Raw genomic sequence first — 22483 nt, forward strand, 5'->3', positions numbered from 1 at the left:
CCCTTAACCTACTCGGATTGACACCAAATTTTACAGGCAAGTCTTAAATGATATTTCGGACCTGCACTGGGCTTCGGAACCAACATATGAGCCTGATACCTATGAAATCAGTCATTAATTGATTTCTTTAAATCCTTAAAACTTCAGATTAACAATTTCTAATAAAAATTCACTACTCGGGCTAGGAACCTCGGAATTCGATTTCGGACATACGCCCAGGTCCCATATTGTTTTATGGACCCTCCGGAATCGTCAAATCACGAATCCATGTCCATTTACTCAAAATGTTGACCAAAGTCAAACTTAGTCTTTTTAGAAAATTCCAAGGAATCAAATGGGCATGTTTCACTCGAAACTCCTCCAAATCCCGAACCAACCGTCCCCGCAAGTCGTAAATTGGCTAAAGCAAGCGCGGGAAGTATTATTTAAGGGAACGGGGTTCTAACAGGAAAAATGACCGGGCGGGTCGTTACAGAGGTAATTATTGCTAATAAAATACTGCAACTTAGGCCCAACAAAATTAGGCATGTAATCTTAACAAAAAAACAAATTAATGGCCAAAACCACCCAAAAATTACAAAGACGGCAGCAAGGACAAATACATTAATTTCATATCCATGAGATAAATGTATAAACTTTGGATGAAACTTTTCTATATTTGCTTTGTAATTCATCAAGTCCAACCAATGAAAATCTGTCACGGGCAATGTCAAAATTGCAGCACTGTGATTTCAGTTGGCATTCGGCAATGGCCTAATAAACTGCAAATTGGAACCAACGATATATTAACAATAATACACCATTAAAGAATATGTACATATAAACTGGCACACCTAAATTCTCTATGTAGAGCTATGGCCTAATAAACTGCAAATGTCTTTTACCAAACCCTCTTCTTCTCCGAAGAGCAAATGAATGACTCTTCTTCCTCCTACGAAAAGAAAAAGCCAAAAGCTTGAGCAGTATCTCTCTTGATTGGAATCTGTCAATTTTTCTGTGTATTTCGAATGTTTTTCTACTTTCATCGTAATTGCAATAGATGAGTATTTTACCTGGATTTAAAGGGGTGCATGAGTAAATAGTTTGTAACTGAAATGTTAGGATCATGAATAGGAAAAGAAAATTCAACCACATGCCACTATAATTTGAATCCAACCGTCGCAACTATTCATTTCAATAGCTTAGGCGTTGCAACTGTTACATTCTTTTGTTGGAACAAGAAAATAATTATTTAATAGAAAAGTGAAGGGGGGGGGGGGGGAAGCAAAAATAATGACAAAAAAATAAATGTGTTTCCAAGCATTAGAGAGATGCCACGTAAGATTTCCAAAATCCAGCTTTATATATATATATAGATGGTCTACACATTTATAAGCTTTCCTTTACCTCATGTAATCTTCCCAAAAAAAAAAAAAATTCTCTAGCAACAGTAGGTGATATTTCATCAACTAGATAGGTCATTTGTAAGCAATCTTAGTAACCTATAGCTAAGAGATAGAATTCTTCTTTTATGCAAAATACATATCTCGCACATAAACTTTTTTTATGATTATGTCATGTATTTTCACTTTAAATTGTGACTCTTATAATTAAATTATTTAATTTGATATTTGTACATCACGCCTCTTTACAATTTTAAAATTAAGAAAATATCTTAAGAAGAATGAGGTAAAATTATCAGATACTTCTGCTCCAAAGATACAAAAGGTTATGAAGAAATCCGTTGCAAATACAAAAAAGACTAATCTTTTCGATCAAATTAGAAGCCCCTAGTATTCAATTAATCGCGATGAAGAAGAAGAATGAGGTAAAATTATCAAATACTTCTGCTCAAAAGATACAAAAGGCGATGAAGAAATTCGTTGCAAATACAAAAAAGACTAATCTTTTCAATCAAATTAGAAGCCCTGGTATTCAACTAATCGAGATGAAGAAGAAGATTTCTGTTAATATATTTCAATGTATTTTCAACGTATCATGCTGTATTTTTATGTATTTCATTATATTCGTTGTCTTTTTTTCATTGTATCTCGATGTATTCCATGTATTTCATTGTATTTGCTGTCTTTTTTTCCTTGTATTTAAATGTATACCGCTGTATTCTATGTATTTCATTGTATTCACTGTCTCGCTATATGCCGTGAATGTATTCATATGTTTTTTTAATTAATATAATTTATGTATTCAGATGTATTATATAATTTCTCTGAAGATTGCTATATTTTTGGGGTATTTTTCGGTTGAGAATCTTTTTTATAACTGGAAATACAAATTTTGTGTGTTATAATTGAGTTTGTTGAGTTATATTAGGAGCCTATTATGTTAATTGATTCACTTTCCGTTTAAAAACATTGTAATCCCCTGTTTCACGCTGTGAATATAGTCGAATACAATAATCTGTCCAACTGTAATCCCATATTTCACGTCATGAATACAGTCGAATACACTCGAATACAACAACTGATTAATTGACTTCTCTGATTCACGCCTATTTTTGCTACTTTATTCATGAATACAGTAGCTTAAATACATCTAATACATCTTATAACAACAGAAAACGTATCTACAATTCACTGTGGCGGACCCAAAATTTTATATAAGCGGGTTCAGATAAAATCTAAATGTTCGGTTGCATCCGATAGTAGAAGCAATACTAGACTTAACAAATAGAATTTACCTTTTACTCTTTGTTTCGGTAAATAATAAAACCTCCAAAAGATGTTTTGCTCGCTACTCTTTTTTCTTTATCAAATTCTCAAGCCGCCTTTTAAAAACATATAAAGATAAGTTTTAACGATAATTCATCTACTAATTAACAAACTCTAAAATAAACCAGATTAATAACTTTTTTAATATACTAACTATGGAACTATGAAATATGCGAAATTAAAACAAGTAATGATAAGTAAAAAACAAGTGTTGGTCACTCAACAGTTTCATGCTATAATAAATCTTCCAAAGACTAAAGTTGTAAAGTTGGGCCATGGGTCTTTTAAGTTTACCCATTTTTGGAAAAAATTGGGAAAATAACGTGAATGCACATATACGCAAGAGCTAAGACCTTATACTTTGATGACCCCACTTGAACCATTGCACCATGCCTCACCGTATGTTAAGTGGGTTCAACGTTTATTATTTCACTTTATTTTGGTTCTTGGAAAAATAAGTAACGTATAAAAATAGTATAATACCCGCTTGAACTCACCCAGGTCCGCTCCTGACAATCCGTAATATAGCAAATAGTATCTATAGATAGCTAATTACCAATAGTGCTTTATGACAAGTTCTCAAACTAAAAACAAATTTGCATAAAAGAGCCATAAAATCAATTGGCCTAGTATGCATTTATAGCATTTCCTCTACCCTTTTGAAAACCTAGCCATACTGTCACTAGAAAAATAAATTTACTTACAGAGATACTGCAACACTCTTTTACTTTTCCGAATCTTGGTCGATTCTTGTCAGTAGATAAAACCAAAGGCAATCCACGTATGAATCTTGTAATTCTTTGACGCTATAATTTTTGTGGGTTCTTTTTTGGGTTTCGACAAGGTTTTCTATACTTTTCAAATTTTTCTTTTTCTTCCAAAGTCTGTCCAAAGCCTTAAAGATACATATAATGAATGGTGGACACTGAATTCATTGTTCTGATATATGCAAGCTAAGCTAGCTGAATGAAAAAGTGAGGAAACAATAAATTGGGGACCAAAGCATTGTCTGTCCTGTAAAAAGTACTTAAAACCATGCAGGCAATATCGTAATCAATGGCAAGCTTTACTCCATTTTTTAGTGTTTGGTTCTAGCTACTTGATTAGCTTATTGTTTTTCCATCACTTATCTCAGTTGGGGAAATTAAGAACAAGAAAGAGAAATCATAGTATATTTGTTCTTCATATGTGGGTCAAGAGCTAATTTTTACTTTATTTAAAATTTAGAAATTAAATTCTCCATCAACATTCTAATAAACAGAAGTTTCTTTATACTCCCTCTCAATTTGTTTGAAGCTATTTTTTTATTAGTCAAGTAAAAAAGAGTGATATATTTCTATATATAAAAACATGAAGGACAAGATCATGTTGCATTTGGAAAACTTAAATTTTTATCCTGCATAGAAGTTGTCAGACAAGAAAAATAAGCTACTTATAATGAGTTGGATACTCTTAATGATGTAAGGTCTTTTGAAAAAAAATTGTGTGGGCTTTAACCTAAAGCGGACAATATCAAACCATATTAAGAGTGTCTTTAGACCGTTTTAACAATTGGTATAAGAGCCAATGGTTTGGCCGGGATGAGTATGGAGATGGCGGAGTGATGGCATTGGGCTAGTGCCTTTACCCGTCTATGAACCAATTTACTACCTTTACTTGTAGCTTCAAAGACACATACACAGTCTCTCCTTGGGCTTCGATCACCGTAAATACTCGGATCATGTGGTAGTACACAATTAATTTTCAAATTAGCCCATAAATGGTGATGGCTCATGTCAAACATAGCTCGAAGAGGAGATTATTGTGTGTGTGTGAATAAAGTCCCACATGAAAAGTATAAAAGAAAAATAAATTATTTATAAGGAATTGAATATTCTTAATGTGTGAAGCTTTTGGGAACAAATGTACCAACTTGACCTAAAGGGAACAATATTACAAAGTACTTTGGACCGTTTTAGTCCAATACTTATATTAGTTGGGGAAATTAAAAACAAGAAAGAGAAATCATAGTCTATTATGTGCATCATAGATGGGTCAAGAGCTAATTTCTATTGTATTTAATTAAAATGTGGAAATTAAATTCTCCATCAACAATCTAGTAAACAGAAGTTTCTTTATATATAGAAACAATTAGCTTTAAATTTCATTTTACCCTTAAAGGAGAAACTTTTATAGCATAAAAAATATTATGATATGTCTTAGATCAAAAGCTTCAAAAATCTTATAGCTATACAAATATTATATGACATGTTTAAGACTACAAATTTTAAAAGCGTTCATTTCTCTCTTAAGTTACATGCCGAGCAAAATTATTTCAAAAAATTGAGGGAAAGGGGGATTATTAATTCGACAGTATAATTTGTTTAAATGGTGAGACTAAAAAAAGCCATTAAAATTAAACACTTCAAAATATATCAAGAAGAATGAAAATTTTCCAAGAGAGGCCAACAGAAGGAAGCAGGAGAAGGACAAAAACAAATAAGAAAAGAGAAGGAAGCAAAAGGAAAAAGCACATAAAATCTTCATTTCATGGATAGAGTTCGAATATATGAAGCATTCACACTAGATTGAATTAATAATGTTCATTTAACTACTCAGCATTTTTTTTACTAAATCAGTTCATCAGAAATGAATTATTTATGTGGTAATGTATAGCAGTCCAATCATACCGATTCAGTAATCCCCAGCCAAAATATAAAATACGCGCAGCAAACGGAAAATGACACTGCACTGCAAGGCTCTTTTAACAGTCTAGCTCGGATTCCAACCCTAAAAACTTTTCTATCATCTTTATTATTACACATAACAAAATAAATCAATCTACGGAAGGGAAAAAAAAAAACAGTCTGATGCACCAAGCATCCCGCTTTCATGCAGGTCCAGGGAAGGCACCCAAGAAGTGTGATGTAGGCAGTCTATCCTGAAATTAATCCATGAAAGAGAAAAGAGTTCTCACAAAAAGTCTAGGAAATTAATTTGATGATGATGATCTCCATCCTAGCCTAAGCTCGAGATCAATCTCATCTTCAATGACTGAATCTCTCTTGCTGCTACCATCGTAGTGATTATTATCATTACTAGTACCATTAGATGCTGAAGTTTCACTAGTGTTAGATGATGAATTGATATTTTGAGGCTGGTTGATTGGAAAATTTAAAGATGGAGGAGTGCAAGAAGACATCAAATTATTCATAAAAGAGGGTGGGATAGTGAGAAGAGTAGAGGGATCCACACTAGAATTAACTGTTGAAGGGTTGAAGATAGTATTAGGGTTATTAGGTAAGGAGTAGAGAAGGCAAAGTCCACCATTTGTGATGAATTCTGGAGTTTGAATTAGGAGGGTAGAATTAGCATTGGGGAAAGTAGTAGAGCTATTTGAAGCAAGTGGTGTTTGATTGAGCTTGGCACGGTCACGGCGGTGCACATTCATGTGGCCACCAAGGGCTTGGGCGGAACGGAACTCTCTTCGACAAAAGGTACAAGTATAGGACCTTGGGGGCCAAGTTGCACCCATGGAATTGCTAGTATCTTCCTCAAATGCTCTGATTTCCCACGAATCGTCGTCATCTTTAGGTTTCCACATCCAATATCTGGCGGTTGAGCTAGGGTTCAACGGTGAGGGTGGTGATAAATATTGTTGTTGTTATTGTTGCTCACATCCAATATTCGGCGGTTGAGCTAGGGTTCAACGGTGATGGTGGTGACAAATATTGTCGTCTGTTGTTATTGTTGTTGTTGTTGATGTTGGGATTGAGCCAGTTTTTGGAATTGAATCAAGGACAAAGGCTCAAGTTCATCAGTCATGATGATAAGAACATATATTGTTGATTTTTTAGATAAGATGTAGAACAAGGATAAATGAACAAGATTTAAATAGAGGATGGGCTGAATGTGGGGAAATGGAGACAAAAACCCTAGCTATACTGAAGATATATACAAGGTTTTCAGAGTATATAGGTGGAGTTTAGCAGCTAGTCAAGACAAAAATGGGAATATAATAAGCCTGTCTAGTAGATTAATAACTCTAATTTAGAAACAAGACATTGATACTTAAGTTTTAACGCCTTTTTCTTGGTTGGAAATTCATGTCGATGTCTCATTGGCAATCTATTCAAGTAGTTTAGGACAGTTGCTCTTGATTCATGAGTGGATAATTAATTGATACTTGATGGAATATTGGATTAGACGATTTTTTTTTGTTTGAGCTTAGCAACGTTTAGTTTTGGCACATACCTTTTGTCGTGGGACTGTGATTATCTCCAGACATTTAGATGCGACCAAGTCTTAGCTTGAGCAACTAACATCTGTTTTTTGTCTTTTATTTCACAGGCATGTTTTAACTATCATCGTTTTTACACATCTTTATTTATTAGAGACGAAATTAGCGTATGAAGGTATAACCTGTTTGATTGGGCTTATGTATATTTGATATCCTAATAAAGAATTTTGGATTTCGTTTACCTCAAAATGGCCAACATACATACACAGTGTGTATTTTTAGATACTGTGGCTGTAGGGTAATTAGACCCTTTAACAAAAAACAACCATGAGAAAGTATATTTATGATTTTTACGCGATATATCAAACGTTTATACTGTATTTATTATTCGTGGCTATACTTTCAATAAATTTATCATTCGTAGCTATTACCTTAGATCACTTCCAAACAATAATATTGCGAGCTTGTCTGCAATTTTTTTATTGCCTTTCCGAAACACATCCATCCCCTCCCCCGCCCTATTTTGTTTGTTGTTCTTATGCCGTTAAGATGATCTCATTGTTGCGGAAGCTAAATGTATATAGTGTGAATGAGTCACAACTACTATACCAAAAATTATGATACCCACCAAATAATAAATCTATATATATATTTAAGAAAGAAAGTTACCATATATAATTGACATTATGGTTAAGCCAAGTGGCAAGCTAATAATGTCAATAGTATATGATAACTTTATTCAATATTTGACTATTTTAGTTAAATATAAATATGATATGATATAATATATATATATATATATATAATATAATATAATATATATACACATACACGGAATTTGAATTAAAAGATAATTTTGAATTTATAGATAAAGTTCTAAAATTCGAATTTAAATTAAAATAAAATTTATCTTTTTTATCATGTTATCATACTTAATTCTGTTAATGATCATATGCATCATATTAGGAACTTTTGTTATTTTTTTATAATTATTTAAATACTACTTCACCTCTAGCAAAAAACAAAACTCGACATATAACTCTTTCACATTTAAAATCCTATAAGTATAGTTCTTTGAAACATTGTAGCTAGATTTGAATAAAACGAAATTCTTTTAAAATAAATGTAATATATAGGGTACACGTCCATGTTTATCTAAATAACAAAAAAGAGTTTACAAAACCAAATAAAAGTTTACTTACATATATAATAAAGTAAACATACATGCTGGAGAAGAAACATCACAAAATCAGTCAATATTAAAAAAAAAAAAAAGTTATTTCCTTTTTCTTCTTGAAGAATATTTGTTTAAAGAGTCAATTTGCATAAATGGACATCAAACAAATAAGAAACCTATGACTATACAATTGCTATCATTAATTTCAATTTAGCACATTCAAGGAATTGAAGGGTATAAGCTGAAACATCTTCATATAGCTGTAGTCAAGCCAATATTTGCAATGGTATAATATTTTTTTCGTTGAAAAATATTAGTATTGAATCATTAGATTATGTGAAAGATTTTTTTTCTAACTCAACAAGAGATAAATTGGTTTCAAATTGATAGTTTCTATAGCGATTTTTAAGTGTAACAAAGAGTATATATAAAGAAAAAATTGGTATGACGTAAAATATTTTTTAAATGTAAGCAAATTATTTCAAAAAATCTCTTTACTTTTTTTTTAATTCAAAGATAATAAAAAGATAAGATATTTTTTAGCATTAGTAGAGAGTTTTAAAATTATTATAATAGAAGTTATATCATGGATAAATTCAAAAAACCGAAATCTTATGGAATATTTACATAATATCCGGCCATAATTATTGTTTACTTTTTACAGCTAATATAAATAGATGATATACCGACAACACACGAGTATACAAATATTATATATGTAGGTTATAAAAAATTCAAATTCTGGGGCTAGAGATATCGATAAACTTAAAGTGGAGTCATCAAAGTGAATTTTAAATTATGGATAATATCTTCACTTGCATCATTATAAAGATAATCATTATCATTATAATATATATAAGTTTTAGAAATTGAAATTTCAAAATAGAAATATTTTTTGAAAGATAAAATCATACCAAATAAGAGTTCAAGTTGTAGTATAAGAGTCACGTCGTAATCAAATAATCATTTATATCGTGTCAACTTTTGTGCTTTACCATAAATATAAGTTATTATTTCACTTTGTGGCTATTTTTAGGTTCCAATGACACATATAAGAATAGTGCAAAAGTAAAATTATCACTACGAGAATTGAGAAAATGTTAGTCTTTTTTTATGTAGTGTTTCTTAATTAATATCTGACGATTATCTATAATTACTTAGAAGGTTTAAATGTGGTTATTTACATATAATTAAAATAATTCATATAATTAACATGGTTAATGTCAAATATCAAAATGGAGAAATTCACTAGCTAAAGAATTTTTTTATATTTTTAGATAGCCAACTAAAATGAGTTTTGAATTAAGAATAATATTTTCAATTACATTATTATAAAAATAATTATTATTGAAAAATAATGTTTTAGAAACTGAAATTTTAAGAAAGAAATATTTTTTAAGAGATATCAACACACCAAATAAGAGTTCAAGTAGTAGTAAAAAAGTTAAGTCGTATCCAAAGAGTCATTCATTGTCTCAACATTTGATTGTTTTGCCATAAATATGAGTTATTATTTTGCTTCATGATTATTTTTAAGATCCAATGACACCGGCAAGAATGGTATCAAAAAAGAAAAATAGAATAAATGGTTAATTTTTTTCATTGAGTTAATATCCAATGATTATCTATTACAAGTGAAATAATACTAAAGAGAGAAGATACAAATGCCTTAAGAAGATAAGAAGGCAAATGAGAGGTGTGTTTAAATCCTAAACATTTGGCCTTCTTTTATAGGGTGAAGTACCAACCAAAATTTTACTTCACCAATGTGGGAGTTCTGCCACTCAACAAATCTCCACCTTAACAAAATTCCACATCTTCAATTTTCTCTCAATAATAAATTTTGGTTGTGTCTTCATCTTCAATCTTCAGTGTTCAACAATATTGATCAAATCCAAACAATGTTGAAACTTGACCGCAGTCACCACTTTTGTCAGCATATCAGCAGGATTCTCTGTAGTATGAATTTTTTTCACCGTGACTCTACCTTCTTCTATGATTTCTCAAACGAAATGATACCGAACATCAATGTGCTTCGTCCTTGCATGATAAACTTGGTTCTTCGCTAATTAAATAGCACTTTGACTATCACAAAAAATTATGATACTTTTTTGTCCATTACCAAGCTCTTTTAGCAATCCTGAAGCCAAATTGCCTCCTTCACAACCTCTGCAATAGCCATGTACTTTGCCTCTGTTGTAGACAAAGTAACTGTTGATTGCAAAGTAGACTTCCAACTAACTGGTGCCCTTGCAAAAGTAAACACATAACCAGTAGTTGATCTTTGTTTGTCCAGATCACCCGCAAAATCTGAGTCACAATATCCAACTACAGTTAGATTGCCTTCCTGCTCAAAAACTAACCCAACATCTACAGTATTATTATGAATATACCGTAGAATCCACTTCACAGCTTGTCAATGCTCCTTTCTTGGATTATGCATATATCTGCTAATAACTCCAACAGCTTGTGAAATGTCAGGTCTCGTACAGACCATTGCATACATCATGCTATCAACAGCATTTGCGTATGGTACCTTTGACATATACTCTCGTTCAGCTTCATCTTTTGGTGACATAGTAGTACTTAGCTTAAAATGGGGAGCAAGTGGAGTACTAACTGGCTTAGTCTTTTCATCTATGCCAAAACATTGTAGTACTCTTTCAAATATTCTTTCTGAGATAAACAGAGTTTCTTTGAATGTCTATCTCTTATTATCTACATGCCAAGAATTTTCTTTGCCTCACTCAGATCCTTCATCTCGAACTCCTTCTTCAGTTGAATCTTCAACTTATCAATTTCTTCCTAATTCTTGGAAGCTATCAACATATCATCAACATATAGGAGAAGATATATAAAGGAACCATCTTTAAGCTTGAGCAAATACACACAATGATCGTATTTGCTTCTCTTGTACCTTTGCCGCAACATAAACTTGTCAAATCGTTTGTACCATTGTCTAGAAGATTGTTTCAATCCGTATAACGATCTTTCAAGTTTGCACACCATATTTTCCTTTCCAGCAACTTTGAATCCTTTTGGCTGAATCATGTAGATTTCCTCCTCCAAGTTTCCATATAAAAACGCAGTTTTTGCATCCATCTGAACTAGTTCCAAATCCAACTATGCTACCAAAGCCAACGTAATTCTAATGGAGGAATGTTTTATAACTGGAGAAAACACTTCATTGTAATCAATTCCCTCATTTTGAGCATATCCTTTGGCCACCAATCTTGCTTTGTAGCGAACATCTTCTTGGTTAGGAAATCCTTCTTTCTTTGCAAATACCCATTTGCACCCAATTGCTTTCTTTCCTTTCAGGAGATTGGTCAATCTCCATGTATGATTCTGATGAAGGGACTATATTTCATCATTCATGGCAATCCTCAACTCATCTTCTTCTGAACTTTGGAGTGTGTCTTTATAAGTGGTAGGAACATCATCAGCTACAATTGAGGCGGCACAAGCAACCGTCTCTATAAGACGAACAGGTTTTGTTATTGTCCTTTTTGGCCTGCTGGTTGCTATTGATTCAAGTTGTTGTTGAGGTTCCTCAGTTGGAATCTCCCTCTCTACTGGCTCTTCTTCTAGAGGATAATCTTCATTTGTTTCCTCTTCTGCTTCTTGTGTAGGAAAAATAAATTTTTCCTCAAACTCCACCTGCTTAGAAGCACCCTTATTTTGTTTGGTATCTTCTGTTACCTTATTTACCATAGCAGAATCATCAAAGGTAACATCACTGCTGAATATTACTTTCTTTGTCATAGGACACCATAAGCGATATCCTTTGACTCCAAAAGTAATTCCCATAAAAATATCTTTTTTTTGCCCTTGAATCCAATTTTGACTTTGTCACATGATAATATGCAGTTGAGCCAAATATGTACAAAGAGTCAAAATCAATAGCAGGCTTTCCATACCATTTTTCAAATGGTGTCTTGCCATCAATAGTAGCAGATGGTAAGCGTTTAATGAGGTGGCATGCATATGTAATTACCTCAGCCCAAAATTCTTTGTCCAAGCCAGCATTGGACAACATACATCGTACCTTCTCCAGCAAGGTCCGGTTCATACGTTCTGCCACTCCATTCTGTTGTGGTGTATGTCTGACAATGAAGTATCGGACGATGCCATCATTTTCACAGACCTTATTGAAATGATCATTTTTGTATTCACCTCCATTGTCTGTGTGAATACACTTGATCCTCCTACCTGTTTGATTCTCCACCATCGTCTTCCTTTGAGAAAAATTCTCAACACTTCATCTTTGCTCTTCATTGTATACACCCACACTCTTCAAAAAAAAATCATTAACAAAGGTTACAAAATAGTGCTTCCCACCCTCAACATCAGAGTGTACATAATCCAAAATGTCTTTAGTATTATGGATCGCTGTACCAAATTTAATCCTTATTTGTTTTTCTTTGACACAATGCTCGCAAAACTCCAAGTTGCAAACCTTTACTCCCTTTAACAATCTTTGATCTGATAGAGTTTTCAAGGATTTTCCTCCAGCATGTCCCAAGCGCATGTGTCATAGCCTGGTTGCTTTTGCCTCTTTTTTGTCACTGGATGTCATTGTCGTTGTCCTAATAACTGTACTACCGCGATAACTGTACATGTTATTGTTTTTCCGATTGGCCTTCATTACCACTAGTGCACCGGAACATACTCTTATCACTCCATTTTCTGCAATGATTTTGAACCTTTTTTATTCTAGGGCTCCCACAGAGATGACATTCTTCTTCAAATCCGGTACATATCGAACATCTGTTAATGTTCTGATCATTCTATCATGATTCCTTAATCGTGTTGAACCAATTCCATATGAGGTAGGGTTGTTGTCCGCTGTGTGGATGACTCCATGTTCTCCTTCTTGAAAATCCACGAACTAATCCCTGTTGGGACACATATGGTAGCTATAAGCCGAGTCCATCAACCATATGTCTGATGATATTAATGACTCTGTTGTAACTAATGAGAAGTCTGAATCATCACAATCAGCTACATTTGAATCCATAATGGCCTTCCATTGTTATGTTTGGCATTATTCTTCAACTTCGGACAGTCTTTCTTCCAGTGCCCCTTTTCTCGACAAAAGGCACATTCATCTTTGCTGGGTCTAGATCTTGACTTGGATCTTCCATTCCTTGTCCTCGTTTGATTTTGCGGATGACCCCTCACAACCAGTGCTTCTCTTTTTCCGCCCTTCTATTTTTCTCCCTTTCTTTGTTCATAGCTGTACAAAGCCGAACAAACTTCTCTGAGAGAAATTTCGTATTTCTATGGAGTAGAGTAGTTTCAAGGTACTTGCACTCATCAGGAAGTGACCCTAACAACATCAAGTCCAAGTCACCATCATCAAAAGTTGCATCCATATTTTGCAAATCTGTGACCAACTTATTGAAACTGGTGATATGTTCATTCATCGTGGTACTAGGAACATAGGTGAAGCGAAACAGTCTCTTCTCATGTACAATTTATTTTGACTATTTTTCTTCAAAAATTTATCCTCCAGTGCTTTCCATAATTTACTTGCAGAAGTTTCCTTTGTGTATGGATATTTCTGCTCTCTAGCAAGTTAGGATCGAATGGTACCGCAAGCAACACGGTTGATAATTCTCCAATCTTCTTCTCCAATAACATCTGGTCTTTTTTCTTCAATGGCAAGATCTATCCCTTGTTGAGAAAGGACATCTAGAACATCGCCTTGCCACATCCCAAAATGTCCTGACGCGTCAAAAAATTTTACTGCAAATTTCGCATTTGACACAATTCTTGTCATAAGCGAAGATGCCAATGATGACATATTGTTGACACTTAATGTAAATTCTTCTTGTTTATTGTCTCCCATCTTTGACACAAATATTATTTAATAGCTAACGACACAAATCAAGATTATTTCCTTTTTGGTGTGGAAGATCAGACTAAGTTGCAACCACAGAGCATACTCAGATAGAACCTTGACTCAGTTACCAAGATAAATCTTTTCTGATGTGAAAAATCAGACTATGCTGCAACCACAAAGCATATTTAGACAGTACCTTGGCTCTGATACCAATTGTTGCGGAAGCCAAATGTATATAAGTGTGAATGAGTCACAACTACTATACCAAAAATTATGACAGCCACCAAATTAAATAATAAATAAGACAATAAAGCAACAATAAAAGGAACACCAAAATTTACGAGGTTCGGCCAATTTTGTCTACTTCCTCGGACACAATCAATATTTTACTCCACTCCAAAAATAGAAGTGAAATAATACTAAAGAGAGAAGATACAAATACTTTAAGAAGATAAGAAGGCAAATGAGAGATGTGTTTAAATCCTAAACATTTGACCTTCTTTTATAGGGTGAAGTACCAACCAAAATTAGTACTTCACCGATGTGGGAGTTCTGCCACTCAACACTCATAAGTCACAGAGGCGAATCTAAGATTTCTAGTATATGAGTGCGCGCTACTAAAAAAATGAAGAAAAAATATATTAAGTGAGAATTAATCCTTATTCCTCTTAGAAATTAACTCAACTTTAAACCAAGTGCACCATTCGACCTTCTCAGAGCATGGATGCCAACAGTTAATATTATACCAATATTAGAAAATATGTACATAAAATATCTAATTTTACGGAAAGACCATGAGTTCTCGTGCCCAATATTTTTGCAATTAAATCCGCCCCTGATCAGTCATCTCTGGTATAGAATGGCGATAGTAACTTCTTTTGTAAGTTACTCTACTGCCTAAGAGATTTACTAGTTGTAATTAATTAGTGACAAGATAACCTATCTTATATAAATCAAGAAATTACAGATGTTTACGTCTTCGGTTGGCCTAGGAGGAATAATCTTGTTTGATTACTGATTAATTCTCTTGTTTACTCCTAGCAGCCTGCTAGCTAGGTTCCTAGGTTGTACTCGACCACTCCAATACGGAAATATCACATATAATAATCAATTATTTGTCCGTAACATTCGTTCATATAATTTCTAAGTAAATAGAGCTGTTGTACCTAGCAGTTCTAACATGTAATTTCGTATTGATGAATTGGTTTTTAGTAATTAACGAGCTTACGATATCAAAAACAAAAATAAAAAATGCGCTGTAACATCTGCAAATTGCTGCAAAGTTAGATAATGGATCTTATCCATCGGATGGATATTCCTAATTTGGTTGGCTAACAGCATATATCTCTTTCAGTCACACTTGATTTAATAGTGACATACTTAGTTCCTGGAGTCCATTGTGAAACCTTGGATCTTATAGAATATTGACTAGCTGTATCTTCTTGTCAAAATAGAACAAAATCATACACTTCAGAATTGTTTATGATGAACACGAAGTATGAGGAAATTAATTTAGTTTTAAGGCAATATCCAGCTGAATTACATGTTATACACAGGAAAGAAGAAAAGTATACAAGAATTGCATTCTAGAGGAGTAATTTATTACTACGGGGTACTAGTATTTAAGACAGATACCATATTCCCTTAACACAGTCCCCCATAATTTGGAGCAAATACAAAGGGGAAACAAAAACAGAAGAAGGTAGAAGAAACTGTATGAGATCTTGAACTCATCTTGAGAATGTTTAAAGCCAATGCTATTCACAACATTAATTTGTACTTCTACTTTATAGTGAATTTCTCATGTTTTCGCTTGTTAAACGAAATTGCCACAAGAAAAACCTTTTTAAGATTTGCACAGCATTATTAAAAATGATCTCTGTTCTAATACGATAAACTACATATATAATGTATATACCCTATTCCAAGTGATTTGCTGAAGAATAGAAGGCTAACATGTTTCATTTGCAAAATTTAGGTTCAGAATCCTAGTTCTAAGTTTCACACAATATACTATCTTCTTCTGCTTATTTTGGTTATCGATATGTAAGGTAGGATCAATCCTAACTCTACCTCCCACCAAAAGGCAATTTTAAAAGAAAAATGTCCTATCAGTTGAAAGGCTTCTACCCTTCTAATAATACCTAAAAGAAAGGTACAGATAAAGTCTGTTCTGCCAATATGAGAATAAAAGACTCAACTCCGGGTCACCTAACATATACCACGATCAGGAATGGCTTTTTTTTTTTTTTAAACAAGCCATACTTTTGACCAGAGCTAGAACAATCAATTACATACCAAAGAAAAAAATCAAAGCGGAATAAACAGGTGAATAGGGAGGAGGGGGTTGGGTGGGGAGCTTCAAGTCTGAAACTCAAAGGAACACCTTAAATCATCAGGTAAGATAACACCTAAAATCTGCTCGTTAACATTTAGAATCAACTGCCAACTCTCTCTGGCGTATGGTATTTATTAAGATGTCCAATACCCTTCTGCAATGTTATGTCAATTAAGGAACCATTTTCATACTGTTGTTTGGCCAGCCCATGTTTGCATACATTGGCATACCGTGCAATGGTTGACCTGCATTACCATAAGGTCCTTGTTCATGACTGAGAGGACTACCCCCATTTTCATCAGATGAGTCGCTTGAGGCATCCTGGGAAGGAAGGCTCGCCCCCAAGTGCGGAGCACCAAAATTCAACATATTGGAAGGTGGTGGTGTTGAAGATGGTGTCTTAGACTTCGGCTTTTTCCCCTCCGCAATGAAGCTACCCACAATCACCTGGCGAGGAACTGAAGACAGTTATCAATTAAACAATATGCACTCAAATGAGAGTGCAGGAACAAAGGTAGTTAGAACAGCACCTGTACTGGTGTTGCAGCCGTGAGCAGTCCTGCAACTCCACCGCCCAAAACTCTACCGTCTGACCCGGCCAGTGACACACTTAGACTACTTGTTCTGCCACTGTTACTTTCAGAGCGGAAGAACGAACCTGATAAAGAGATGATTTCAAATCGGCCCTGCATATGAAGAATACCACCATATGCAATGACTGATGAAACAAGTTGGAATACGGTAAGCGAAAAATTAGTGTAGGTACTGTGATCATGTTTAGAAAACTCTGCATGCACATACAATGACACAATTATAGCATATAATTTGACCATTCTAACAATACAGTGGATATAAATACATGTGGAATGCACACTTTAGAAAAGATAGAGCCACCTAGCTAGTCCACAATCCGACTTACTAATATGTTCAAGATATCATGTCACAGCAATTCATCACTAAATTAGGCTTCTCTGGAAACTAAACTCAAATAATAAATGGTACCAACCAACTGTAGATCACCAGTCACAAACTGATGAAAGCCAATTTCTAATGACAAAAACAAGTAAATTTTAAATTGAAATAGAAAACATTGATCTCCATAATAGTTCAATGTCACTATTTACTCAACCAGTTGGTGATAGGATAAATATGATAACGGAAAGACATTCAATTTCATCCTTCTACCTGCTCAACTGCCAAAAGATAGCCCTTTCTCTAACCAAGCTCAAGAAAATACTGAACAAAATCAGATTCCAGAAGAAATAGTTGGCCCAGAGAAATCTCTCTCAAAGCACAACGGAACCTATTACCAGTATTTTGCAAACACAGATATGGTGTTGGAGGAAACTCAGAAAATATGCACATCACCGTGATGATCCTATGTTATTTGATCATAAAATGTGAATGAGTGTGGAGTCCACAACACTCACCCAAACTATATCCCTCCTCGTTTTACAAGGCCTGATACTGTATGTGTATCCAATAATAACCTAGTTCATTAAGGTGACCAGACGTGATATGCATTAATCCAGATAAAAACACGCTAACTGCTACCATTTTTGTGTCTAGCTAAGAGTTAGGTTGGAAAATAATGTTACATGTTAATCAAATGTTAAATGTATTGATGTACAAACAGAGTTTTGCGGTTGGAAAGCAGACACCCCAACTAAAGATGTTTACACCCCTTCCTCGAGTGATTTTCTCCCTGTTTTTCTCTCTTTTATTTACAAAAAAAAAAAAAATTAAAATAACCTAGTGCTCCACTTCCTACCTCTACAAAGTGGTCAATCTAGGATACTAGTACATGATACACAATTGAGGCAGAGTTCCACTCAATCTGATGATGAGATTGAGAAGCAAAGAAGAATATGAACGCAAAGGAAAGATATAAATCGGGAGAATTCCAGAGGACAACCCTTGTGCTATAGCATCTCTTCTCGTCATCAAGGAAAAACATGCCAAGCCATGCTGGCAACCAAAAATCTGTGCCAAGTTGCTCTTGGTTGCAACTCGAGGTCAATCATATTAGGACCTGTTAATTATTACTTATAAAGCCACCCTTTTGGAAGAATACAAGCTTCACAAACTGCTTACTACGAACAAAGAGAAACTTTATGAACAATCACTACCTTAGAATCAAAAGTGACGCGAGAGTGGATATTTTCATGCAAAAGATGCATTCATCACTTAAATCACAAGAAAAATCTCATGCAAAAGACATATATTCCAACTTTCATGCAAAAGATGCATTTCATGCCAACACACAAATCAGTTTGACGGGAAATAACATTCAAATTTTGTTAAAAATTAACACATGACTGAAATAATATAGTCTATGTCCAAATTAATGACAATGGATAAATATACATGAGCATCAAGAAAAGCAGTGGATCACTCAGCCATAAAACTCCAGTGCATTATTAGGCACAAATAATTACAACATTAACAGCGTAACGAATCAGCAAGGCATCATTCAGCTCAAAAGCATACAAACCTCGCAAGTCACAGTGCTACCACCCATGGCTGGTTGCCGGAGGATGACATTACGAATGGCTCCATGTGCAGATAGAATGCAAACTGTACGCGGTCCTTGCTCTGAGAAAGCCAGTAGCTTCGATGCTATGTCCTTCAGCCAAGAAAACATATTCGCATTATAGTGAAAAGTAAACTTAAAACATGGACAGTTGAAGGCAAAGAAAACAAAGGTTTCACACTGCACTACTGTTGTGCCTTGTGAGACAACCAACCACAAATGATGGAATAAAATGCACATTCTAGAACACTAGCACCTTTAGTAGAAAGATATGCATGGGTGAAGTTATGTGCTTCATTGAAATATGTGCTTCAAACGATGATGCATAAAGTGATCCCAACGAGAAACATTCAATTCTTTGAATCACAACTTTGAGGAGTTGGATTAATATCCGCGTTATTGTATTTCTGATACTGAAATTACTTATTTTAATGCAATTCCATCGTTCTAGTAACAAATTCATATATGTTCAGTATTTTTTAATGTCGTGAACTGTGTCTTTCACTTCAAACTTCTTGCTTTTCACTTCAAGTTCTAAGGACCTTGCCGGGTTTTTTGTGTTTTTTACTTTTAAAAACACCCATTAGCCGCAATTTGCTTCTCATTTTGGTTTGTTGTTATCTATGGCCCAAAATAATTTAAAAGAGAAAAAAAATTACCTCCCCAACGTTCACCAAGATTACATGTGGTGTAAAGCCAACTCCGCCTGTACCTGTCAACCATCAGGAAACCCCAACAGTCACTCTAATAGAGATATAATTTATTTATTTTTATTGACAAGGTAAAAGTTCAAATAGAGATATAAATACAAAAAAACAATCAAAGTGACTGAGGAATGAGGACAATGGCAGCCTATTTCCACATGAAGCTGCTTCTAAAACTAAAGACAGATATATTTACAGAGTAAAATGATAATTACTTGAGGGCAAAAGTCAATCCCTTTAAAATGTCCCGGCCTTACTTAGAGCATGTTTGACGAAGCTTATGGGTAATCAAAAGTACTTTTTTGTCAAAACAACACTTTTTGGATAATTTGAGATGTTTAATCAAGATGAAAAAGTGCGTTTGAGCAGCAACAAAAGCAGTTTTCCTGCTTTCGGGGAGAACTACAAATTCTAGCTTCTTCCCAGAAGCAGAAAATTAATTTGTTCAAACAAAAATATCCTTACAATAAATTTATATTTTTTCAAATTATGCCTCATTGATTTGACCTTTTCCTTTTTTTTTCTGCAATACCTTTGTTCTCTTCTTTTTTTCCATCATATTTTTTTTCTCTTCCTTCTATTCCTCTTTGAAATATTTTGTCTACTATAAATAGATATATTATTTTTATATAGTAATTTAAAAGAGTAGATTTTTTAAATTATATTGAATGATAGTATTTTGATATCTTAAAATCATCATGTAAACAACAAGTAATATAAGGTACCTAATATTATTGCTTTGGAATAACTCTACTTTATATTGATTAAAATCTTTAATTTATATTTTTACTTTATGTTTTATATTTTAATTGAATTTCGTTAAAATATATATATTTTTATATTCATATCTCGCTTTTTAAATAATACCAATTACAAACTGAAACTACACTTTCCTTTTTTCGTAATTTGATATTCAAAAGTACTTCTTGTAAAGATTGACCAAACATAATTTGCTTGCAAAAAGTACTCAAATAAATTGGCCAACACAAACTGTTACTTTGCAAAAGTACTTTCTAGAAAAGCACTTTTAAGAAAAAAAAAAAAAAAAAATTTGGCAGCTTGGCAAAACATGCAAACATGCTCTTAATTATATCACTTGTTTCAACTAACATTTATAGCCTGTTTGGTCAAGCTTCTAAAATCAGTTTATTTTGAAAAGTGATTTTTTCAGAAGTAGTTTTGGTGAGAAAAAGTTTATGTTTAGTTAATTAATTTAAAAAACACTTCTGAGCAAACGGTTTGGCCAAGGTTTTAAAAAGTGCTTCTAAATATATTTTTCTCAAAACTTTTCAAATAAATCTTTTTGGGAAAAATGTATTTTTCTTTTTGAGTTTGGAGAAGCTTGGCCAAACAGGCTATTAGATTGTTGTCAACCTTTTTAATACTAGAAAATATCAGTGAAATACTATCCTAATACTTTATCCTAAACTCTGTAAAATAGTTTATCCTAAACTTGGTACAATTACCATTAATCACCTATTTTATTTCCGAAATTGAACATTGAAAAATTAATATTCCAAGATAAAACATTTTCCACATAATACATTTTTATAGGAAAACAATTTCAAAATAGACCTCGCTTTTATTAAAATTAATTAAAAAAAAAAGGAGAGGATGATAAATAGGGTACCTAGTGCGTCGAGCTGTTTCTTTAAAGGGGTAGGAGGTCTGCCTCTGAGCTTCTTGGAGGAGTTTTCAGAAGAGGGAGTAGCGGGCCCACCACCAGCAGCAGAATCAGAAATGGGAGTAAGTAGTGGAGTAGGAGAGAGGCCCAAAGCTATGTTGTTACCATCAGGACTAGGAGAGTACTTTCTGGGCCGCCCTCGCTTCTTCCTTGCCGGCGAAGTACCCCTAGGTGACGACGGCCCACCATCAATGTAATCTAAAGCAAATCCAGGGTTTTGTTGTTGCGGTAGTTTCATATTATTAACGTTGTCAGGCAAACCGTACGAATTGTGTTGGTGTTGGTGTTGGTGTTGTTGAGGCAGCGCCGCCATTATTCCGTGGGGTTGTTGGTGGTGGGGGTGGTGGAGTTGGTGGGGTAGGGAGTGAAGATGGGGGTGGGGTTGATGGTGGCCGGGTTGGGATTCTTGGGAATTCATGGGACAAAGGAATCTTCTACTTTGGTTGGACTTATTATGGTGATGCTATAAAGGAAAAGAGAAAAAAAAATGTGAAAATTTGAAAATGCAGGTTGGATTTTTGTTCTCTTTTGAGGTTTTTGGGAGGGAGGGGGAAATGGTGGTGCTGTTGTACACTCAAAACCTACTACTCTTCTCCGATCCTCGGGAGAGAGAAAGAGTACTGTGTACAGTTAAACTGAAAAGGACAAACCAAACAAAGGGACGAAAAAGAAAAGGGCAACCGAAAGATGATCAAAGCAGAGGAAAAGGAGAGCAATAGTCGGTAAAAACTTACCAGCACCATGTGTTTACACCAAACTAATAGATATATAATATGTGTCTTGCATATGGATTTCAATTATTTAACCATGATAAATTACATGTATTCTCATCTAATTAAATTAATTAATCATAGTGAGTTAATATAGTTTGGTGTAAACACCCGATATGGATAAGTATTTACCAGTCTCTCTCGCTCACTTTTTTCTTTGGGTTGGTACTTACTTTAACTTTGAAAATTTGTTTTAGAAAGGACATACAAAAAAATGCTCTTTCCATACATTTTGTGCAATCATATTTGATTAAGAATGAAATTTAGAATTTTAGAATCCGTTTCACCGTGAATTTTGCCAAAATATATTAAATGGACGAAGTACTACTTATCGTAACTTTTTAACAAAATTATTTTTCAACTGAAAATTAAAAAAGATGTTTTAACTTTTACTAAATAAAACTAATAGAAATTTTAAAAACAATTTATATATATATATATATATATATATATATATATATATATATATTATTGATAGAATATTAGATTAATTAGGCACCCC

At 33.7% G+C, this 22483-nt stretch overlaps 2 protein-coding genes across 3 annotated transcripts; both read right to left on the reverse strand.

Moving 5' to 3' along the window:
* Positions 1-5679: 5679 nt before the first annotated feature.
* Positions 5680-6291, reverse strand: LOC107772821 (uncharacterized). The gene has a single exon (XM_016592293.2). It carries the CDS (start codon positions 6289-6291, stop codon positions 5680-5682), a length of 612 nt encoding a protein of 203 aa, XP_016447779.1.
* A 9772-nt stretch (positions 6292-16063) lies between these two features.
* On the reverse strand, positions 16064-21809 carry LOC107772831 (AT-hook motif nuclear-localized protein 8-like). Of its 2 annotated transcripts, none has more exons than XM_016592301.2 (5): positions 21158-21809; positions 19483-19535; positions 18785-18916; positions 16821-16976; positions 16064-16737 (listed from the first exon to the last, which is right to left on the reverse strand). In XM_016592301.2, exons 1-5 carry the CDS (start codon positions 21627-21629, stop codon positions 16462-16464), a joined length of 1089 nt encoding a protein of 362 aa, XP_016447787.2. In that variant the 5' UTR covers positions 21630-21809; the 3' UTR covers positions 16064-16461. The 2 variants fall into 2 exon arrangements, with proteins under 2 accessions (XP_016447787.2, XP_016447794.2); XM_016592308.2 differs by having other exon boundaries at positions 16064-16748.
* Between the last annotated feature and the right edge of the window lie 674 nt (positions 21810-22483).

The sequence above is a fragment of the Nicotiana tabacum genome, chromosome 8, assembly GCF_000715075.1.
Source record: "Nicotiana tabacum cultivar K326 chromosome 8, ASM71507v2, whole genome shotgun sequence".
NCBI lineage: Eukaryota > Viridiplantae > Streptophyta > Magnoliopsida > Solanales > Solanaceae > Nicotiana > Nicotiana tabacum.

Coding starts and splice junctions, on each gene's coding strand:
- LOC107772821 (XM_016592293.2), bottom strand. CDS start 6,291: ATGTGGAAACCTAAAGATGACGACGATTCGTGGGAAATCAGAGCATTT.
- LOC107772831 (XM_016592301.2), bottom strand. CDS start 21,629: ATGAATTCCCAAGAATCCCAACCCGGCCACCATCAACCCCACCCCCAT. Junction 18,917..19,482: donor TCTTGGTGAACGTTGGGGAG/GTAATTTTTTTT, acceptor TCTTGGCTGAAG/GACATAGCATCGAAGCTACT. Junction 16,977..18,784: donor GTAGCACTGTGACTTGCGAG/GTTTGTATGCTT, acceptor CTTCATATGCAG/GGCCGATTTGAAATCATCTC.